At 42.7% G+C, this 19379-nt stretch overlaps 1 protein-coding gene across 1 annotated transcript in view; it reads left to right on the top strand.

The window, feature by feature from the left end:
- ppm1f (protein phosphatase, Mg2+/Mn2+ dependent, 1F) overlaps window positions 1–19379 on the top strand; it is a 70440-nt gene that overhangs the window by 7424 nt on the left and 43637 nt on the right. The window contains exon 2 of the mRNA XM_080208518.1: window positions 19044–19165. Within this exon, the coding sequence (XP_080064644.1) occupies window positions 19044–19165 (122 nt within the window). The remainder of the gene's footprint in view (window positions 1–19043; window positions 19166–19379) is intronic.

Below are 19379 nucleotides of genomic sequence, written 5' to 3'. Positions count from 1 at the left end.
TTCACAGATCACTTCCAGGGGTGATATTGAATTTTCAAAAGTTTATTTATTGATGTCACAAGTAGACTTGCATTAACACTGCAATGAAGTTGTTGTGAAAATCCCCTAGTCGCCACACTTTGACTCCTGTTCGAGTATGATGAGGGAGAATTTTAGCAAGGCCATTACACCTAACCAGCATGTCTTTCAGACTGTGGGATGAAACCAGAGGACCTGGAAGGAACCTTTGCAGATATGAAGAACAAGGACAGTGCGCCAAGCTGGAAATGTCGCCATGCTGTCCACAGTCCGATTGCAGGTGGAAACTCAGCACCCTGTCACATAATTACAGTTTTCTTGACACTGGCACCAAGGGAAAACCTGATGCAGGCAGCAGAAACCTTTGGAGCTGGTCTGTTGTTTTGGAATCAGCAGACAGAAGTTCTATGATGAAGACTCATTGCGTGAAATGGCATTATGTTTGGCCTTGTTGAATTTTCAACTTGCTTCTGCCAAGTGAGTGGTCAGTCTTGCAGTTGGCATCAAATGCTGCACAGATCACATCTTTTAGTGATGGCCAGGTTTGTGCTGCTGAGAGAACTCAGATGACATCATGACACCTAGTGCTGATGTCTGCCATGGAAGGTGGTGTTGGTAATGCAAAACCTTGTAGTAGCTGTTGACCATTTTTTGTTAATCCTGCCAGTACCATGATGAACGAGGCACAATTTGCCATGGAACTCTGTCTAATACAACCTTTGCGTCAAAGTCGCTTAATAGAAATAACTTTTCCCCACACAGCAAATGCCATAGAAGCGATCTGTGTCTTCACTATTGGCATGTATGGTTGGTGCGTAAGCATAGATGATGATGACAAAAGAACCATCTGATGGTAGAGGAAGTGGTAGTTGTTCAGAGGTTGTGACATGTATTTCCATTATCTGCATAATGTTGACTGCAAAACTTGCTCTATATTCATGGTGCTCATTAGACCTCATTTTGATCCCCATTGTTAGCCTATCTAGTCTCATGGAGGGCAGCTATGTTGATATGGTTAACTTGGGTAGCTCATGTGACATCTGAAGTACATTATCTGACTGCAGGTCTTTGTGTATGCCAGGACACAGTTCTGACTTTGCAGTTTCCCAGTCAGGAAAACTTCACTTTTTTCTTCATGGTGCCCTTTAATATCTGCTTGTTGAGATAATGTCCCTGATGCTCTTGCACCCATAGAGGAAGGTTAAAGCTAACAGGTCTCTACCTTATTGACTGGGACTGCCCTCTTTGAGGTGGGTGGTGACTGACCAATGGGATGTATTGATTCTTTCCAATGGAACCCTGTCCTTCCACACCAATCAAGCTGGACTTGTAATCCATAAAGGTGCTATATCCTGTGTTGGTTCCCTCACTGATAAGAGTAAGAATGAAATGTCCCCTCCAATTGTTTTAGGCTGCATATTCGAGGCAGGATTTGATGGCACAGATTTGCCCAGCAATTGAATCTCACTTTCTTTATGGATTGAATCCAGAATGGTGAAAACTTTCATTTCTGAAGTCCACTTGGGTACAGATGTTGTGAAAAATACTGAAATACATCACCAGCTGTCTACAGGATTCTACTCATGTCTTGACTCTCCTGAGCAATCTCCACAAGACAATGTGCTATTTGCCCCGTGGCTGGGACCTGATTGGACATTACGGTATGTCCATCACCACTGCTGGCTGGCAGGATTTCAGAACCCATGAGGAAAGGTCTCATTGTCCTCATCTGCAAACAGAAGGGGTGAACAGGGAGGAAATCCAAAATTGGTGATCAATTTTACTGCTTAATCTTGGACAGAATTTTATAATCTGTGTTATCACTAATCAAGTTCCACACCCCAACTACAGAGTGAAGAATCTACCTCTGATATCCCTCACCAATCAAGTTGGCGTAACTATAAGGTTCATGGCGAGAGATATAGGAGGAATGTCCGAGATAGATTCTTCACTCAGAGTGGTTGAGGTCTGGAATACACTGCCTGCTGTGACAGTGGAGTCAGACACCTTAGGAACTTTCAAGTGATTATTGGATAGGCACATGGAGCACACCAGAATTATAGGGAGTGGGATAGCATCATCTTGGATTTGGACATAGCTCAGTGCAACATTGAGGGCTGAAGGGCCAGTACTGTGCTGTATTGTTCTATGTCGTAAGTTCAGTCTGCTCGGGAGCTGATGTTCCACTTGGATCAGGTGTACCTGGCAGAAAATCTGATAGCCTTGCGCTACTTGGATATGTTGGCCTATGTGGACACCTGGTTCATCAGCTTGGAGCAGGGCAAAGCCTTTGAAAGAATATCTCATATAATGCGATGGCTGGGCTCTTCAAAATGAAATCTGAGGTCATCTGCAGTTGGATACAACTACTGTACCCAAACGTCAATATGCATCATCAATGGGTGGGGATCACGGAGCATCTGAAATCAGTTTAAACTGGCCTCAGGAACCAAAGTTAATTGTGGCAAGGTGAGATTTTCCTGAGAACTGGCTGACTGCCCCTTTGTCTCCTTCACTAAGGTCGGTATATAAAGTTGCATGGGGTGTAGTTCAGAGACTGGGGCATGTGCCCAAACACACACTGGAAGGAGTGTGTAGCAATGCTATAACAAAAACCTGGCTTGTGGGAGCATTATGAGTAAGAAGCTGATCACCAGGTGCAAGATGCACTTTTTAAAAAAAATTATGGGACATGGGTGTCGCCGGCTAGCCAGCATTTATTGCCCATCCCTTGTTGTCCTTGAGAAGGTGCTGGTGAGCTGTCGCTGAATCGTTGCAGTCCACGTTTTATGGGTTGACCCACGATGCCATTAAGGAGGGAATTCCAGGATTTTAACTCAGTGACTGTGAAGGAACAGTGATATATTTCCAACTCAGGATAGTGAGTGGCTTGGAGGGGAACTTGCAGGTGGTGGTTTTCCCATTTATCTACTGCCCTTGTTCTTCTTGATGGAAGTGGTCATGGGTTAGGAAAGTGCTGTCTTAGGATCTTTGGTGAATTGCTGCAGTGCAACTTGTAGATAGCAGCAGCGTGTACTACCAAGTGTCAGTGGTGGAGGGATTGAATGTTTGTAGATGTGCCAATCAAGTGGGCTGCTCTGTCCTGGATGGTGTCAGGCTTCTTGACTGTTATTGAGGTTGCACCCATCCAGCAAAGTGAGGAGTATTCCATCATACTCCTGTCTTGTGCCTTGTGGATGGTGGATAGGCTCTGGGGAGTCAGGAGTTACTCGCTGCAGTATTCCTAGCCTCTGACCTTGTGTAGCCACTGCTTGTGGTGAGTCCAGTTGATTTTCCTGCATGTGGCAAAGGTCTGGACCATACCCCACTCCTGCATCATGATGATCTCACAAGCTATCTTCTGCTTTATCTGGAAATTGAGAATGGACTGTGTCCATAAGAGCATGATATACTAACAGACAAGTGGGAGAAATTGTCGACTTCATGCTGTTGGCCACTCTTGAATCTGGCTGTGTGAATCTGTGTAGATTCCCTGTAAGTGAGCACCAAGTGTCACTGCATGCTGAGGTTCTGTCCCCAGTGTTCTAAAATATAGATCAGGCTACATTGCTGTGGTACATTCTAGCCAGTTGGACCATGCCATATCACACCTCTCTTGTAGAGATGTTTATGCCGAATAGTTTTGACCACAATGCATTGGGTACATAATGCCCTAAGATTGTATAGGGGGGATGATGTGTCCTGGTTATGCTTCAACACCATTATTGCTATGAACTCAACTCATCTCCAAACTCTGCGGCCTGGGGTTTGGCTCCTCCCTCTGTGATTGGACCCTGAACTTCCTAGTTCACAGACCACAATCAGTAAGGATAGGCAACAACAACACCTCAACACCAGTGCCCCACAAGGCTGTATCCTCAGCCCCTTTGCGATACTTGTACACGTGACTGTGTGGCTTACTTCTCCTCCAACTCGATTTTCAAGTTCACTGATGACACCACCATAGTTGGCTAGATCTCTCGCAATGACGAGATGGAGTACAGGAAAGGGATAGTGAATTTGATGAACTGGTGTGATGGCAATAACCTCTCCTCAATGTCAACAAAACGAAGGTGGCACAGTGGTTAGCACTGCTACCTCAGTGCCAGAGACCTGGTTCAATTCCAGCTTCAGAAGAGCAGCCAGTGTAACTAAGGACCCCACGCAACCCAGACATACTCTTTTTTTTCCACCACTTTCCATCGGGAAAAAGATACAATAGTCTGAGTATACATACCGACCGAATCGAACAGCTTCCCTTTTGCCATCACACTTTTGAATGGACCTGCCTCGCAATAAATTGATCTTTCTCTGCGCCATAGCTATGACTGTAATTACATTCTGCACTCTCCGTTCCTTGTCTATGAATGGACAAAGAACAATACTTTTTCATTGTGTATCAATACATGTGACAATAAATCAGATCATTCAATCTTTGTACAAAGAATTTTTACAGGCTACCTCATTGCCAGCACTTTTAAACATGCCTCAAGACTTAACTTGGCTGCTGGTGGTGAGAAAAACATCAGCTGCTACTTGTGGACCATCAAACTGATGACCCTTTCGGTCTCTCCAAGGGCCTTCAACAGATGGCTCATCTGTTATTGAGGTTAGCAGACTAAGCTACCAAGTCTAAGTATCCAGTGGCAAAAGTTCTGTGCTTCTAATTTAACAGGTACCCTGCATACTTTTGAATTCTGGGCTAAATAATAAGATGAAAGAACACCATGTGACATGCAGTCTGCAACATGTCAGTATTCATTTAGAATTTCTCTCTTACGGGATATATAGTAATTGTCTGTTCCTTTTGTATCCCATGTGAAAGTGATGGAACTGATCGTAGTAAGTAGGGTTTTTGTTGTCATTTCAGCCATTTGGCAGCTGTTTTGAAACTGAGAATGCAAACTATTCAGATCAAGTCCTTTTTTGTTTGGAACTCCTCAAATTTAATGATGCATAACGTGTTCTTTTGATTGAATGAGATCAGTTAATAATTGGTAGCTTCTTGACGGACAGCCTGCTCAAGTGATGTTAATTGGGGAAACATGTAAACTTGACTGGCAACTGGAGTTGCATTCATACGTTTCAACCTGAACCTGTCTGATTTCAACAAACCATGGCAAGTTTATATTTACAGAATTCCATTCAGTTCAACAACCCTAAAAAGTTGCTTGTGCAATATCCAGGGAGGAAGATGCATTTTTACCTGTTTGCACTAGCAAGGAACTGTGTGTGTGCGCGCGTGTGTGTTTTTGATAGCTTGGTACTGTGTTAAGGGACAAATATACTGAGTGAATGTGTTGATAAAATGACTCTGTGCTGTGTATGCAGAACTCCTGCAAGGTAAGATAAATGAAGAATGGAGCAGAGAATTGAATCCTGAAAATTTAAGGGAGGAGCTCGTTTGCAATATGAACTGTGGGTGGAAAATGTATCTGAAGCATGTAGCACTTTTAGACCTGAACTCCTAATTGGAATGCAACTTTTCATTATGGGCAGCACAGTTATATTTGGTGACCTGTGAATGCAACATGCTGAAAAGGAAGTAAGATTTGGTAGAAAAACAGGCCACGAAGCCACCGTTATGTTTCAAAAAGATTTTGTCCAAACTTCACTTATAACTGCTAAACCTTCATGAGCTCTCCCAGTTATATGTTCCATGGTGAGTATGCACTCCCATTCCCCCTCGACGACAGGAGCTGCAGAAGACCAATAAAAGATTTCTGCAGTTTTACAATGAAAAGTTTTACAAAATGAAAATAACTGATTACCTTTGACAACTTAAGTTTCTTTATTAATGTCACAAATAGGCTTACATTAACTTCATTGCAGTGTTAATGTGAAACGCCCGTAGTCACCACAATGCAGTGCCTGTTTGGGTACACTGAGGAATTTAGCATGGCCAAAGAACCTACCCAGCACGTCTTTCAGACTGTGGGAGGAAACTGGAGCACCTGGAGGAAACCCACACAGACACTGGGAGAACATGCAACTCTGCACAGACAGTGATCCAAGCCAGGAATCGAACCTGGGTCCCTGGCACTGAGGCAGCAGTGTTAACCACTGTGCCACAATTGCAGCCCCAATTGGAACATTCCTTGCACATATGACAGTGCTGGAGCACAGCAATGAAATGAGGAAGACACTATCAAAGTGATGGATTTTAAAAAGCTTTTCAAAGGAAAGTTGAGGTAGCAAGAATTATTTTTAGGAGAAATATAGCTCACTGCTAGTGCTTTAGAGCAGTGCTCCATCGGCCACAATTGCTTCCATGCCTTTTATCTTCTCTCCCTGCATTGTCACCCATAGTGTTCTAGTCATGACTCTCGCTGCTCTCTCCAGAGGAACTCTTTCCACCATTGGTACCACTTCATAGAACTAAGTACCTGTTAGAAAATGGGATGTCCTTGGGAACTACCTGCCTTCTCCCGCTTGTCTGTCTGGTGGCCACCTAGTCCTCTGCCTGCTCTTTGTGCAGGGTGAGTGCCTTCTGAAATGTGCTAGCCAAATAACTCTTATCCTTTATGAATTCACCTCAGTGACACCCAGCTGCTCCTTGATTGACTTCTAAGACGTGGTGCTCAGGTTTTTGACGTTTGCATTGTCCAGGACATGGTGGTATCTGGGAAACCCACCTGGTACTTCAGGTATGAGCAGCCATGCCTTGAATTATTTACTGCACTGAAATTAAGTGAACACAAAATGTTAATTAATTTTTGCTCTGTCCTCTCTCCTTATTCCTAAAGTCCTGACACATGCTGTAATTCTTGCTTTGTCCTTGTGCCAAATGGACACACCACTATTGGACTGAGTGCCTGGGATCTCCAGTACAAAGTCAATAAAGCCACTTTGTGTCATCTATGAAGGGTTTAAAAATTAGAAATTAGGCACGGTTAACTTGAATATCTCTGGTCATTGATAGTGACCTTTTCTTTCATCAAGTTGTTACCTGTAAGAAAAGAATTGTACATTTTTGTATTGATGTTGGTTGCTGTTAACCAGTTGAATTTTATTACATGAGTTTCCTTGCTTCCCTGAATGGGAAGAGAGATCCTTGCCTCTGAGTGAAAAGAGTGGCTCAGATTTGACTCCAGAGATCTGAGCACGATTTATGCTGTAATTCCAGTGTGTAGTAGTGAATGTGAAAAAGGTTACATGGCATTATTTTGAAGAGCCAGGGAATTTTCCCTGGTATCCAGATATGTATTATCCCTTGCCAGCATCACTGAAATAAATTATCACATTGCTACCTGTGGGAACAAACTTTGCACAAATTGGCTGTTGCATTTCCTACATTAGAAGATTGACAATATTTTGGAAATACTTCATTAGCTCTTAGAGGTCCTAATGAGTTCCTGCCTATCGGTCTGGATATCTGAACTTGGGGTACTTTAATTCCCATTACCAGATTTTGGCACTAAACTTTCTTACTGTTGTTATTTAATTATAATTCAGATTATTATAGAATTCTATGTGCAAGTGTAAAGAAAAAGTTCATTTGTAACCTGTATGTGAATATGCTCAATGTGAGAGACAACACAGAATGCCAATGATTCAGGATTATTTGACAAGGGACCAAAAGGAATATTGATGTAGGATGTTGGAATGGCAAACTGGTGTAATGGGTAGTCCTCCGGAAGTAGAAGTTGAGATGTATGGTTAGACATAATAGAGGAAATATTAGTGTACATGTTTAACCTATGTTGTTGAATATCTTGGCATATCATAAAATTAAAATCCAATGTCTGATTAAAAGAATAATTTGAGATAAATCAACTTCTATCTCTTCAGGAATGGTAATTCAATTTTTACCTGTGAGAAACTGGGAATTAAAATTGACCTTCAGTTGACAATGCTTCCATGTGCAAATGGAAGTCCCAAGCTTCATCTGAAATATTAGAGAAGTACAGTGGTTCATTTCTGATTTTTTTATTTGCTTTGGATGTGGGTATCACTGAGGCCAGCATTTTGCCAACTCTAACTGCCCATGAAGTTGGTGAGCCCCTACCTTTTAAGTGCTGCAGTCTATGACGTATGTGCACTCAGTGCTGTTAAGGAGTTCCAGAATTTAAACAGTGATACCAAAGAAACAGTGATACATTTCCAGGTCAGAGATGGTATGTAACTTGCAGGTGATGTTGTTCTGCTGTCCTTTGTCCTTTTTCTCCTCGTGGAAGTAATCAGTTCAGAAGACATCTTCAAATAAAGATGTAGCAATTGTAGACATTCTAACCACTGTGCCGGTAATGAAATGACTGTATTCAAGATAGTGGATGGGGTGCTGATCAAGCACACTGCTTTATACTTGATATTATAGAACATAGAAAAACTACAGCACAAACAGGCCCTTTGGCCCACAAGTTGTGCCGATCATATCTCTTCCTATTAGGCTTACCTATAACCCTCAACCCTACTAAGTCCCATGTACTCATCCAGAAGTCTCTTAAAAGACCTTGTCGAATCCACGTCCACTGCATCACCAGCAGCCGATTCCACGCATGCACCCACCACCCTCTGAGTGAAAAATTTACCCCTGACATCTCCTCTATACCTACTTCCCAGCACCCTAAACCTGTGTCTTATTGTGGCAGCCATTTCAGCCCGAGGAAAAAGCCTGAGAATCCACCTGACCAATACCTCTCAACCTCTTATACACCTCTATCAGGTCACCTCTCATCCTTCGTCTCTCCAAGGAGAAAAGACCAAGCTCTCTCAACCTATCCTCATAAGGCATCCCACCCAATCCAGGCAACATCCTTGTAAATCTCCTCTGCACCCTTTCAATGGCTTCCACATTCTTCCTGCAATGAGGTGACCAGAACTGAGCAACTGAGTGGGGTCTGACCAGGGTCTTATACAGCTGCAGCATTATCTCCTGACTCCTAAACTCAGTTCCTCGATTGAAGGTCAGTACCCCATACACCTTAACTACATCCTCTACCTGCGAAGCCGATTTGAGAGTCCTATGAATCCGGACCTCAACATCCTTCTGATCTTCCACGCTGCTAAGAGTCTTACCCTTTAATATGATATTCCTTCATCCCATTTGACCTGCCAAAATGAACCACCACACACTTATCCGGGTTGAAGTCCATCTGCCACTTCTGCGTCCAGTCTTGCATCCTATCAATGTCACGCTGAAACTTCTGACATCCTTCCAAACTATCCACCACACCTCCAACCTTCGTGTCATCGGCAAACTTACCAACCCATCCCTCCACTTCCTCATCCAGGTCATTTATAAAAATCACAGAGCAAGGGTCCCAGAACAGATCCTGGGGCACTCCACTGGTGACCGACCTCCATGCAAAAAAAGACCCATCTACAACCACTCTCTGCTTTCTGTGGGCAAGCCAGTTCTGGATCCACATAACAACGTCCCCGTGGATCCCATGCCCCCTCACTTTCTCAATAAGTTTTGCATGGGGGACCTTATCAAACGTCTTGCTGAAGTCCATATAAACCACATCTACCGCTCTTCCTTTGCCAATGTGTTTAGTCACATCTTCAAAAAACTCAACCAGGCTCGTAAGGCATGATCTGTCTTTGATAAAGCCACGGTGACTACTTTTGATCATACAATACTTCTCTAAATGTTCATAAATCCTGTCTCTCAGGATCTTCTCCATCAATTTACCAACCACTGAGGTTAGACTCTCAGGTTGGTAATTTCCTGGGCTATCTCTATTCCCTTTCTTGAATGTAGGAACCACATCCACAATCATCTGGAACCCCTCCTGTCTCCATCGATTACATAAAGCTTATTGCCAGTGACTCTGCAATCTCTTCCCTCGCCTCCCACAATAACCTGGGGTTCATCCCATCCGGTCCCGGCGACTTATCTATCTTGATGCTATTCAAAAGCTCCAACACGTCCTTTTTCTTAATGTCCACATACTCAAGCTTTGCAGTCTGCCGCAAACCTGCAGGACAACCGCTAAGATATTTTTCCACCGTGAATACCAAAGTAAAATATTCATTGAGCAACTCTGCTTTTTCTACCGGTTCTACACAAACTTTCCCACTGTCACGTTTTATAGGTCCTGTTCCTTCACATTTCATCCTTTTGCTCTTTACATTCTTGTCAAACGCCTTGGGGTTTTCCTTGATCTTACCTGCCAAGGCCTTCTCATGACCCCTTCTGGCTCTCCTAATTTCCTCCTTAAGTTCCTCCCTACAAGCCATATACTCTCTAGATCCTTAACATTACCCAGCTCCCTGAACCTTTTTTGTACGTTTTTCTTTTCTTTTTGACTAGATTCATTACAACTTTTGTGCACCATGGTTCCTGTAACCTACCAAAACTTCCCTGTCTCATGGGAACGTTGTCGTGCAGAACTTCAGACAAACATTCTTTGAAAAAATGCCATCTTTCTTTGGTACATTTCCCCGAGAAAACCTCCTTCCAATTTATGCCCCTAATTTCCTGCCTGATGGCTTCATATTTCCCCTTACTCCAGATAAACACTTTCCTTGCTTGCCTGACCCTATCTATCTCCAATGCTAGTGTAAATGAGAGAGTTATGATCATTATCTCCAAAATGCACTCCCACTGAGAGATCTGACACCTATCAGGGTTCAGTACCCAATACCAGATCAAGTACAGCCTCTCCTCTTGTAGGCTTATCTGCATACTGTCAGGAAACCCCCCTTGAACACACCTAACAAACTCTTCCCCATCCAAACCCCTTAGCCTAGGGATATTCCAATTGATATTCAGGAAATTAAAGTCTCCCATCATGACATCTCTCCAGGATCCCTGTCTGCTCCTCAACATCCCTGTTGCTATTGGGCGGCCTATAGAAAAAACCCAGTAAAGTTATTGACACCTTCCCGTTCCGAACTTCCACCCTCAGAGACTTCATAGACAAATCCCTCCATGGCGTCCACCTTCTCTTCAGCCGTGACACTATCAATAGTCCCACTCCCCCACCTCTTTTGCCTCCCTCCCTGTCCCTCCTGAGACATCTGAAACCCGGCACTCGAAGTATCCAGTTCTGTCCTTGAGTCATCTAAGTCTCTGTAATGGCCACCACATCACATTTCCAAGCAGTGATCCACGCTCTAAGCTCATCCACTTTATTCACTACACTTCTGGCTTTAAAATAGATGCATCTCAAACCTTCGGCCTGAGCGCGCTCCTTCTCCATCACCTGTCTATCCTCCCTCTTACACTGTCGACAATCCCTCTCTATTTGCGAGCTAACCTCCTCTCTCCCAGTCACTTCAATTTGATTCCCACGCCCCAACCTTTCTAGTTTAAAGTCTCCCCAGTAGCCTTGGCAAACTTTCCCACCAGGGTATTGAATCCTCTGGGATTCAAGTCCACCTGTCCGTTTTGTACAGATCACACCTGCCCCTATAGAGATCCCAATGATCCAGGAACCTGAATCCCTGCTCCCCCCTGCTCCAATCCCTCAGCCACGCATTCATCCTCCATCTCATTCCATTCCTGCTCTCTTTCTCGTGGCACAGGCAGCAATCACAAGATTACTATCTTTGTGTTCCTCCTTCTCAACTGTCTATCTAACTCCCTATATTCTCTTTTCATGACCCCTTCCCTTTTCCTACCTATGTCAGCGGTATCAATGTATATCACGACCTCTGGCTCCTCTCCCTCCCGCTTCAGGATTTCTGGGACACGACCAGAAACATCCCGAATCCCAGCATCAGGGAGGCAGACCACCATCCGAGTTTCCCATCTGCCTCCACAAAATTGCCTGTCCGACCCCCTCACTGTGGAGTCCCCGATTAATACTGCCTTCCTCCTATTCTTGCTCTTCTGAGCTACAAGGCCAGACCCTGTGTCAGAGACGTGGCCATTGTTGCTTCTACCAGGTGGGCTGTCCTCCCCAACAGTACTCAAACAGGAATATATATTGTGAAGGGGCATATCCACTGGAGTGCTCTCTAGCACCTGAGCTTGCCCCTCCCTGACTGTGACCAGCTTGTCTGCCTCCCGTGGCCACCATGTAACCACCTGCCTGTAATTCCTATCTACCACTGCTCATACCCCCTGACCAGACAAAGGTCCTCGAGCTGCAGCTCTAGTTCCCTAACGCGGTCCCTTCGGAGCCGTAGCTTGACACACCCAACACAGATATACTTATTCATATACTTGAATTATGTTGGTGCTGTCCCCATTCAGGCAAGTGATTAGTATTTCATCCCACACCTGACTTGTGCCTTGTAAATGGTGTACAGGTTTTGAGAAGTGTGATGGTGAGGCATTTGTGCCAAATATCCATTCTCTGACCTGTTCTTGTAACCACAGTACTTATGAGTGTTGCAAAAGTTTTTTTTTACTGGTCAATGACACCCCCACACAGAGGATGTTGGTGGGATTCAGTGATGGTATACTGTTGAATGCCAAGAGGAAGATGATTAGATTCTCTTTTGTTGGAGATGGTTATTGCCTGGCACTTGTGCGATAGGAAGTCACTTGCCACTCATCAGATCAAGCCTGAATGTTGTCCAGATCTTGTTGCATGCAGGTTTCAGTATCTGGAAATTGCAGGTCAAGCTGAACATTGCAATAATAAACAAAAGTCCCACTTCTGAGCTTATGATAGAAGTCGCTGAAGAGTGCAGATGCCTTGAGCAGCTTCTATTGTGTAGGCTTGGGACTGAAAAGATTGAGTTACCATGACCATAATAATCTCTGTGTCAAGTATGACTTAAGTTAATGGAAAAATCTCTTTTGTGCACCACTGCCACACCTCACTGCACCCCCTATACTGACGTGGATATACTGGATATACCCCCTATACTGGCCAGATCCAATTGAATTGAAATTCAGTAGACCTCTTTGATACCAGTCTAGTCAGATGCTGCCTTGATGTCAAGAGAGGTCATTCCCATGATCTCTAGAATTAAGCTCTTTGGACCAATTTTGCAATGAAGTTTGGAGCAGAGCAGCCCTGCTGAAAGTGGTTATGGGTAAGCAAGTAATACTTGATGCTGTCCAAGATCCTTCCATTTTAATTGGGGTACACTTAAAGTAAAATTAATGGTCAGATTTGCCTTTGTCTGGTTTTTGGGTAGGATTTGCATCAATAATTTTCCATGTTTGTCAGGCAGATAGTGTTGTAACTGTACTGAGAGCTTGGTCAGGGCATGGCTAGTTCTAGAGCATAGGTCTTTAGCAATACAGCAAGTCTTATAGGACCTGTAGTATTTGCTGGATCCAGCACATTCAGCTTTACATGTTATCAAGTGGAATTAATCTAAATAGCTGAAGATTAGATTTTGTGATTTTTTTTTAAGAAAAAGAACAATACAACACAGAAACAGGCCGTTCAGTCCTCCAAGCCTGCAATGATCATGTATTCCTAACTAGACCATCCGTTTGAATCCTTCTATTCCCAGACTGTTCATGTGGCTATCTAGATGGTCTTAAATGATCCTAGCATGTCTGTCTCAACCACCTTGGTAGTGCATTCCAGGCCCCCACCACGCTGTGAGTAAAATACATCCCCCACGTATCTGTATTGAACCTTGTCCCCCTGACCTTGAACATGTGACCTCTTGTATTTGTCATGATGGTGGGATCTTAGCCTAATTTGGATTATCCACTCAATACTACTTGTAGGTGGTTAACACCATCACCTACAAGTTCCCTTCCAAGCCGCTCATCATCCTGACTTAGAAATATATCGCTGTTCCTTCACAATCATGTGGTCAAAATCCTGGAATTCCCTCATATATTGTGGGTCAACCCACAACACTTGGAGTGCAGCATTTCAAGAAGGCAGCCCACCACCACCACCTTCTCAAAGGCAACTAGGGATGGACAATAAATGCTGGCTAGCCAGCGGTGCCCACGTTCTATGATCGATTTTAAAAAAAATTGAGATTAGACCCCTACTATTTGCTGTTTTGTCATTAGTGAGTATATGATGTGATTCTACTGACAAACGGAGAAGCTTTTGTCAAACAAACGTTATTTAACAAGGTTTAACTATTACAAATGAATTAGCTTAACATTTAACATTTGAACAATGCTTAAACGTGACAAGATACAACTGCTAACCTATCCCTATGAGTTCCAATTCAAGCAATATTCCTCTTGCAGGCTTAAAACCTATCTTCAAAATCAGTTTGCAAACACAGGCTTACGTGTTTGTAATTAGATTGCCAGGCCTCTAGTTCTCAGGGCACAACTGGAGAGAGGCACATGTGGATTCTGACAACCTCAGACAGAATTAGGCAGTAACTGACACTTTTAAACACTATCTGCAAACTCAGCTGAGCCCATTAACATAAGACTCCAATCGACCTAATCAAAACTCTACCCTGAAACCCCAAAAGAAGCACAAATGTATAAGCTCTGTTTAAATGAACACACCATTAGCTAAGATCAGTTGTTATCCTGTGTTCTCAATATGGAGTTGCCTGTTGTCCAGACAAATCAGCATTGTGTCAAACAGAGCTCAATTTTAAATGTACCCCTTAACAAGAAACAATGTACATTTTTTTAAAGACAGTGTCATCATAGTACACTGTTGTTTGGGAGAGAGTTCCAGAATTTTTACTAGCAACAGTGAAAGAACAGTAATATAGTTCCAAGTCAGGATGATGAGACACTTGGAGGGGAACTTGCATGTGGTGGTGTTTCCATGCACCTACTGCCCTCCTCTTCACAGGTGGTAGTGATTGCAGATTTGGAAGGTGCTGTTAAAGGAGCCTTGGTGAGTTGTTGCTGCTGATGGATCACTGCCTCATGACAGTGTTACACAACACAGGAGAAGCTGTCCTTCAGAAGAAGACAGGCCTTCAGATAAATTGGTGAGAACTAGATTCAACACCACCACCAACAACAACAACATAAGTGTTTCACAAAGATCCATCAGGCAATTATGTTCTCCAGGACTTGGCTGCTGGGTCAATAATAGTGTTAACAAAGAATATTGTGGTCAGTGGTGAGATTCATGCCAAATGGTCATTTTGCGTTTTATTCTTCAATCTTTTGATTTTTAAGATATGAGTGATTTGCTAAACAATTTTGCTGTGGGTCTGAAGTCACATGAGAGAATCTGGTGAACTGGTGTGACACTATTAATCGCTTCCTGAATGTCAGCGAAACGAAGGAGATCGTCATCAACTTCAGAAAGCCGAAAGGAGAACATGCCCCTGTCTACATCAGCAGGAACGAAGTAGAAAGGGTTGAGAGCTTCATGTTTTTAGATGTCCAGATCAGCAGCATTCTTTCTAGTTGTATCACAGCTTGGCATGTCTCCTGCTCTGCCCAAGACTGCAAGGAACTACAAATGGTCGTGAATATAGCCCAATCCATCTCACAAACCAGTCTCCCATCCGTAGGCTTTGTCTCCACTTCCTGCTGTCTCAGCAGAGAAGCTAGCATAATTAAGGACCTCGCACATCCTTGACATTTTCTCTTCTACCTTTTGTTCGGGGGAAAAAGATACAGAAGTCTGAGGTTACGTACCAACCGATCCAAGAACAGCTTCTTCCCTGCTGCTGTCAGACTTTTTGAATGGACTTAGTTTGCATTAAGTTGATCTTTCTCTACCATAGCTATGACTGTAACACTACATTCTGCACTCTCTCCTTTCCTTCTCTATGAACGGTTTACATTGTCTGTATAGTGTGCAAGAAACAATACTTAGTCATTGTTAATATATGTGACAATAAATCAAACCAAAATCAAAACATCTAGGCCCATCAGCTGTCTCCTGATTTCCCTATCATGGTATGGCCGAAAAGTCCAGAATTCCATCCTAACTGCAGTCCATGTGCATCCTATTAAGCAGGTAGATTGTCTTCTCCCATTAACCCCAGCATTCAAATACAAACATGATGGTGTGCAAAAAAAAACTGAAAACTGCACTTCCCTGCCTGATTGGTGGTGATCTGCTTAAGAGCAGGTTGTCTTGTTTCTCCATGCTTGTGGTCTTGCACTTTGCTGTTTGGTTGCACAGAGGAGTCTCCTGTTTTCAATGAATAATATGACACTGGGAAAGAATATAAGCTGTAGTTTCCTGTTGCTTTCCTGAAATGTTTGAAGGAAACACAAGTCATTTCCTGTAAGCATCTTCTGGCTGTAAACAGTCATTGTCCCCTGAGATTCAAACTTTTCTGTCAGATGTTACAGAACAAGTGTTAATTGTATTGCTTCCCCTCTTAAACTGCTCATAAAAGCAGTTTATTTCGGTTTGTGATGGAACATTGTTTTAATAGGAAGGGATGTTGAGTCTTTTGGTGACGCCCAAAGGAGACAGACTGACAAAGCATTTTCCTTCCAATGATCCAGTTTTTAAATGCAGTGTATGATGTGATACTGAGACATATGCAGCAGCAGGCTTCAGGCTTCATCTCTGCTAAGCTGGCTGATGTCGGGCAGGGGCGGGGTTGGGGGGGGGGAGGTGGTGGCAGGAACACAAAGATTGCTTGTCACATCCACGAGAGCTAAAGAGGGAAAATTATCTGGAGTTTGGGTCCTGTCTGCTATTTAATGTTCTCTACAGGAAATATGCTATCCATGTAATTACCCCATACTGAATCAGCCAGCTAAGTTCATTGCAATGCTGAGGGAGTGCTGCATAGCTGGAGGTGCCACCTTTAGGTTGAAATATAAATCTGATATTGGCTAAATGACAAATGGTTGTCAGGATACTGGGAGAACTCCCTGTTCCACTTTAAGCAATGCCATGCTCCCCTTTTGGGTGAAAATGGCATTGCTTGAGGAGAAGCAGGGAATTCTAGTATTTTAGCAAGCATTTGTCATTTAGCCAACATCACAGCAAAGCATATTATCTGCCATTTGTGGATCCTTGCTGTGCAGTTGTTTTTTTTTCTATACTACAATAGCGGCTATATTTCCAAGGTACTTGATGGGTTATGAACCATTTTGGACCATCTCGAGTGGCAGGCATCATACAAACGTAACTCAGACATTCATTAGAGCGTATATAACGTTATACACTTGGAAAGGAAAAGGACAGTTGAAGATGTTAATGCTGTATGTGAAACAACTTGGATATATAAAGTACTCCTTGTGAAAGAATATGAAATTCTTTGCAAGAAAGAATTGTATCCCAAGTGGAAAATTATTTATTAAGTTTGGGAGCCAAAAGCATTGGACGATGGAATAAATCAAAGCATTTAAAAGGAGGGAAATTGGACAGCAAGACAAAGTAGTTTTGGAAAAGTTCTGGAGTGCACATAATGGCTGGCCCTTTAATTGCAATAAGCTAGAGCTCAAGCTTTTATCTCAAATTGGAAGAATTGAGAAATTTATATGTTGGAAATCTTGGTTAATTTGGTAGACTTACCAGAGTTAGTGAAGCTGGGCAAGGATGATAGTCTGTGTCTTTAAGTGCAGAGATTCAATGGTGGTTCCAGTTTATTCATTCCAGGGATGTGGGTATTGCTAGCCAGACCTGCCCATCCCTAACTGGCTTTGAGAAGGTAGTGGTGAGCTGTCGTCTTGAATCACTGTTGTTAGGTCAAAAATCCTGGAACTCTCTTCATAGTGACAGTGAAGGAACAGTAATACATTTCCAAGTCAGGATGATGTGTGGTTTTGAGGGGAACTTCCAGGTAGTGGTGTTCCCATGCATCTACTACTGTTGTCCTTTTGAGAGTCAGAACATCCATTCCAGAACTTGAGCACAACCTCGGCTGACAATCCAGAGCTGAGGGAATGTTACACTGTCAAAAGTGCTGTTTTTCATATGAAACATTAAAATATCCTGTTTGCCCCTTAAGTGGATTTTGAAGCTCACCAGGCTTATTTTGGAGGAGCAGGGGAATTGTGCTGTATCCTACCTTGACCAACTTTGCAAAAACAAATTATCTGGCCATTATGTCTCACGTGTTTGTGGGAGTTTGTGCACAAATTTAAGTGCTTTGGAATTTCTGTTGACTGATGGGCACTATATAAATGCAAGTCTTGTTTTTCCATGGTACTGAATTAAAGGTTAAAGTTTATTTCCTAGTCACAAGTAAGTCTTGTATCAAAACTGCAATTTGTTACTGTGAAATTCCCCTAGCTGCCACACTCCAGCACCTGTTCGGGTCAATGCACCTAACCAGCATGTCTTTCAGACTGGGAGGAATCTGGAGCTCACGAAGGAAACCCATGCAGACATGGGGAGAATGTGCAAACTCCACACAGAGGTGACCCAAGCCAGGAATTGGACGAGGGTCCCTGGTGCTGAGGCAGCAATGCTAACCACTATACCACCATGCTAACCTTTTTGGATACATGGTACTGAATTACCTAGCCTTTTGGATACTGATTACCATAGAATATGAAACAATGTTCAAACTGATGAAGGCATGGATGAGGGTTTCTTTAACAAAATGGGTGAGGTAGGGAGTTGAAATTGGCAATGCACTGGAGAAAGGAAGTTTTGGGACAGGCTCATCAAAAAGGGCACATGCTTGTCTATCTGGGTTGGCTTTGTCAAATGTTTTGAGGCTGGTTAAATCACCAGCAAGCCAACATTGCTGACAGCAGCTAAACAGTGATTTTAGCTTTATCAACATTGAACCATAGGAAACTGCAAGTCATTCAGGATTTGACTTTAGTGAAGCAATCTGTGCAATAACAGATTTGAAATAAACAGTGGTAGAGTAAAAAAGTCAGCATGTTTAGAGGCTGACCTTGTGAATGCACTAAACATTTGGAAGTTGGCCCTATTTTTGCTGATGTTGCTGGAGGGTAGGATGTATTATATAAATAGAAGTGCATCAAGAATCTAGCAGTGCACATGCCAGAATTGACTGGGCATTAGGGAATAAATTCTGATAGGATTTATTAATTGTTGGTACAGACAAGTTTGAACAACCAAGGGCAGCTAAATGCAACCAGTCATGCAGTATGTACAAGCCCTGAATTTTTAAAAATTTTGTTTTTTTTATATATACTATATGATATTGCCAGTATCATTTTTGTACTATCGTTTTCATAGTATATTTTGATATAAATCAAATGAGTTAATTGTCTGTTTAAAAATGTCAAAGAATGATTGCTGTCATAACTTTTCTTCCTCCTTCAGATATCTGCCACCTGTCCTTGCTGCCACATTGATTCATGCTGCCATTGCACATGTACTACAATTGGATGTCTCTATGTTTAAAAGCAAAAAGGAACATGATCAGGATACAGAAAAACTTATCTGTAGGTATTTACATTATATTTTTAAATTAACTGTTTTGCAATGTAGTGAAAAAAAAGCTTTCTTTGAATATATTATACTAGGCTTCCATATTACATTCTTTTAGTACCATCTTTGAGGTGATGAATAATAAATGTTATTGTCCACTGAAAAGCATAAATGTGTGGGCAATAATGGGCGCTATTACATCACCTGCTTGTAGGTTTTCTGGTGCAG

Source organism: Carcharhinus amblyrhynchos, chromosome 20, assembly GCF_965287045.1.
Source record: "Carcharhinus amblyrhynchos chromosome 20, sCarAmb.v2.hapA, whole genome shotgun sequence".
NCBI classification, from domain to species: Eukaryota; Metazoa; Chordata; class Chondrichthyes; order Carcharhiniformes; family Carcharhinidae; genus Carcharhinus; species Carcharhinus amblyrhynchos.
The sequence above is the reverse complement of the archived record's forward strand: the minus strand, read 5'-3'. Positions and strand labels throughout refer to the sequence as shown.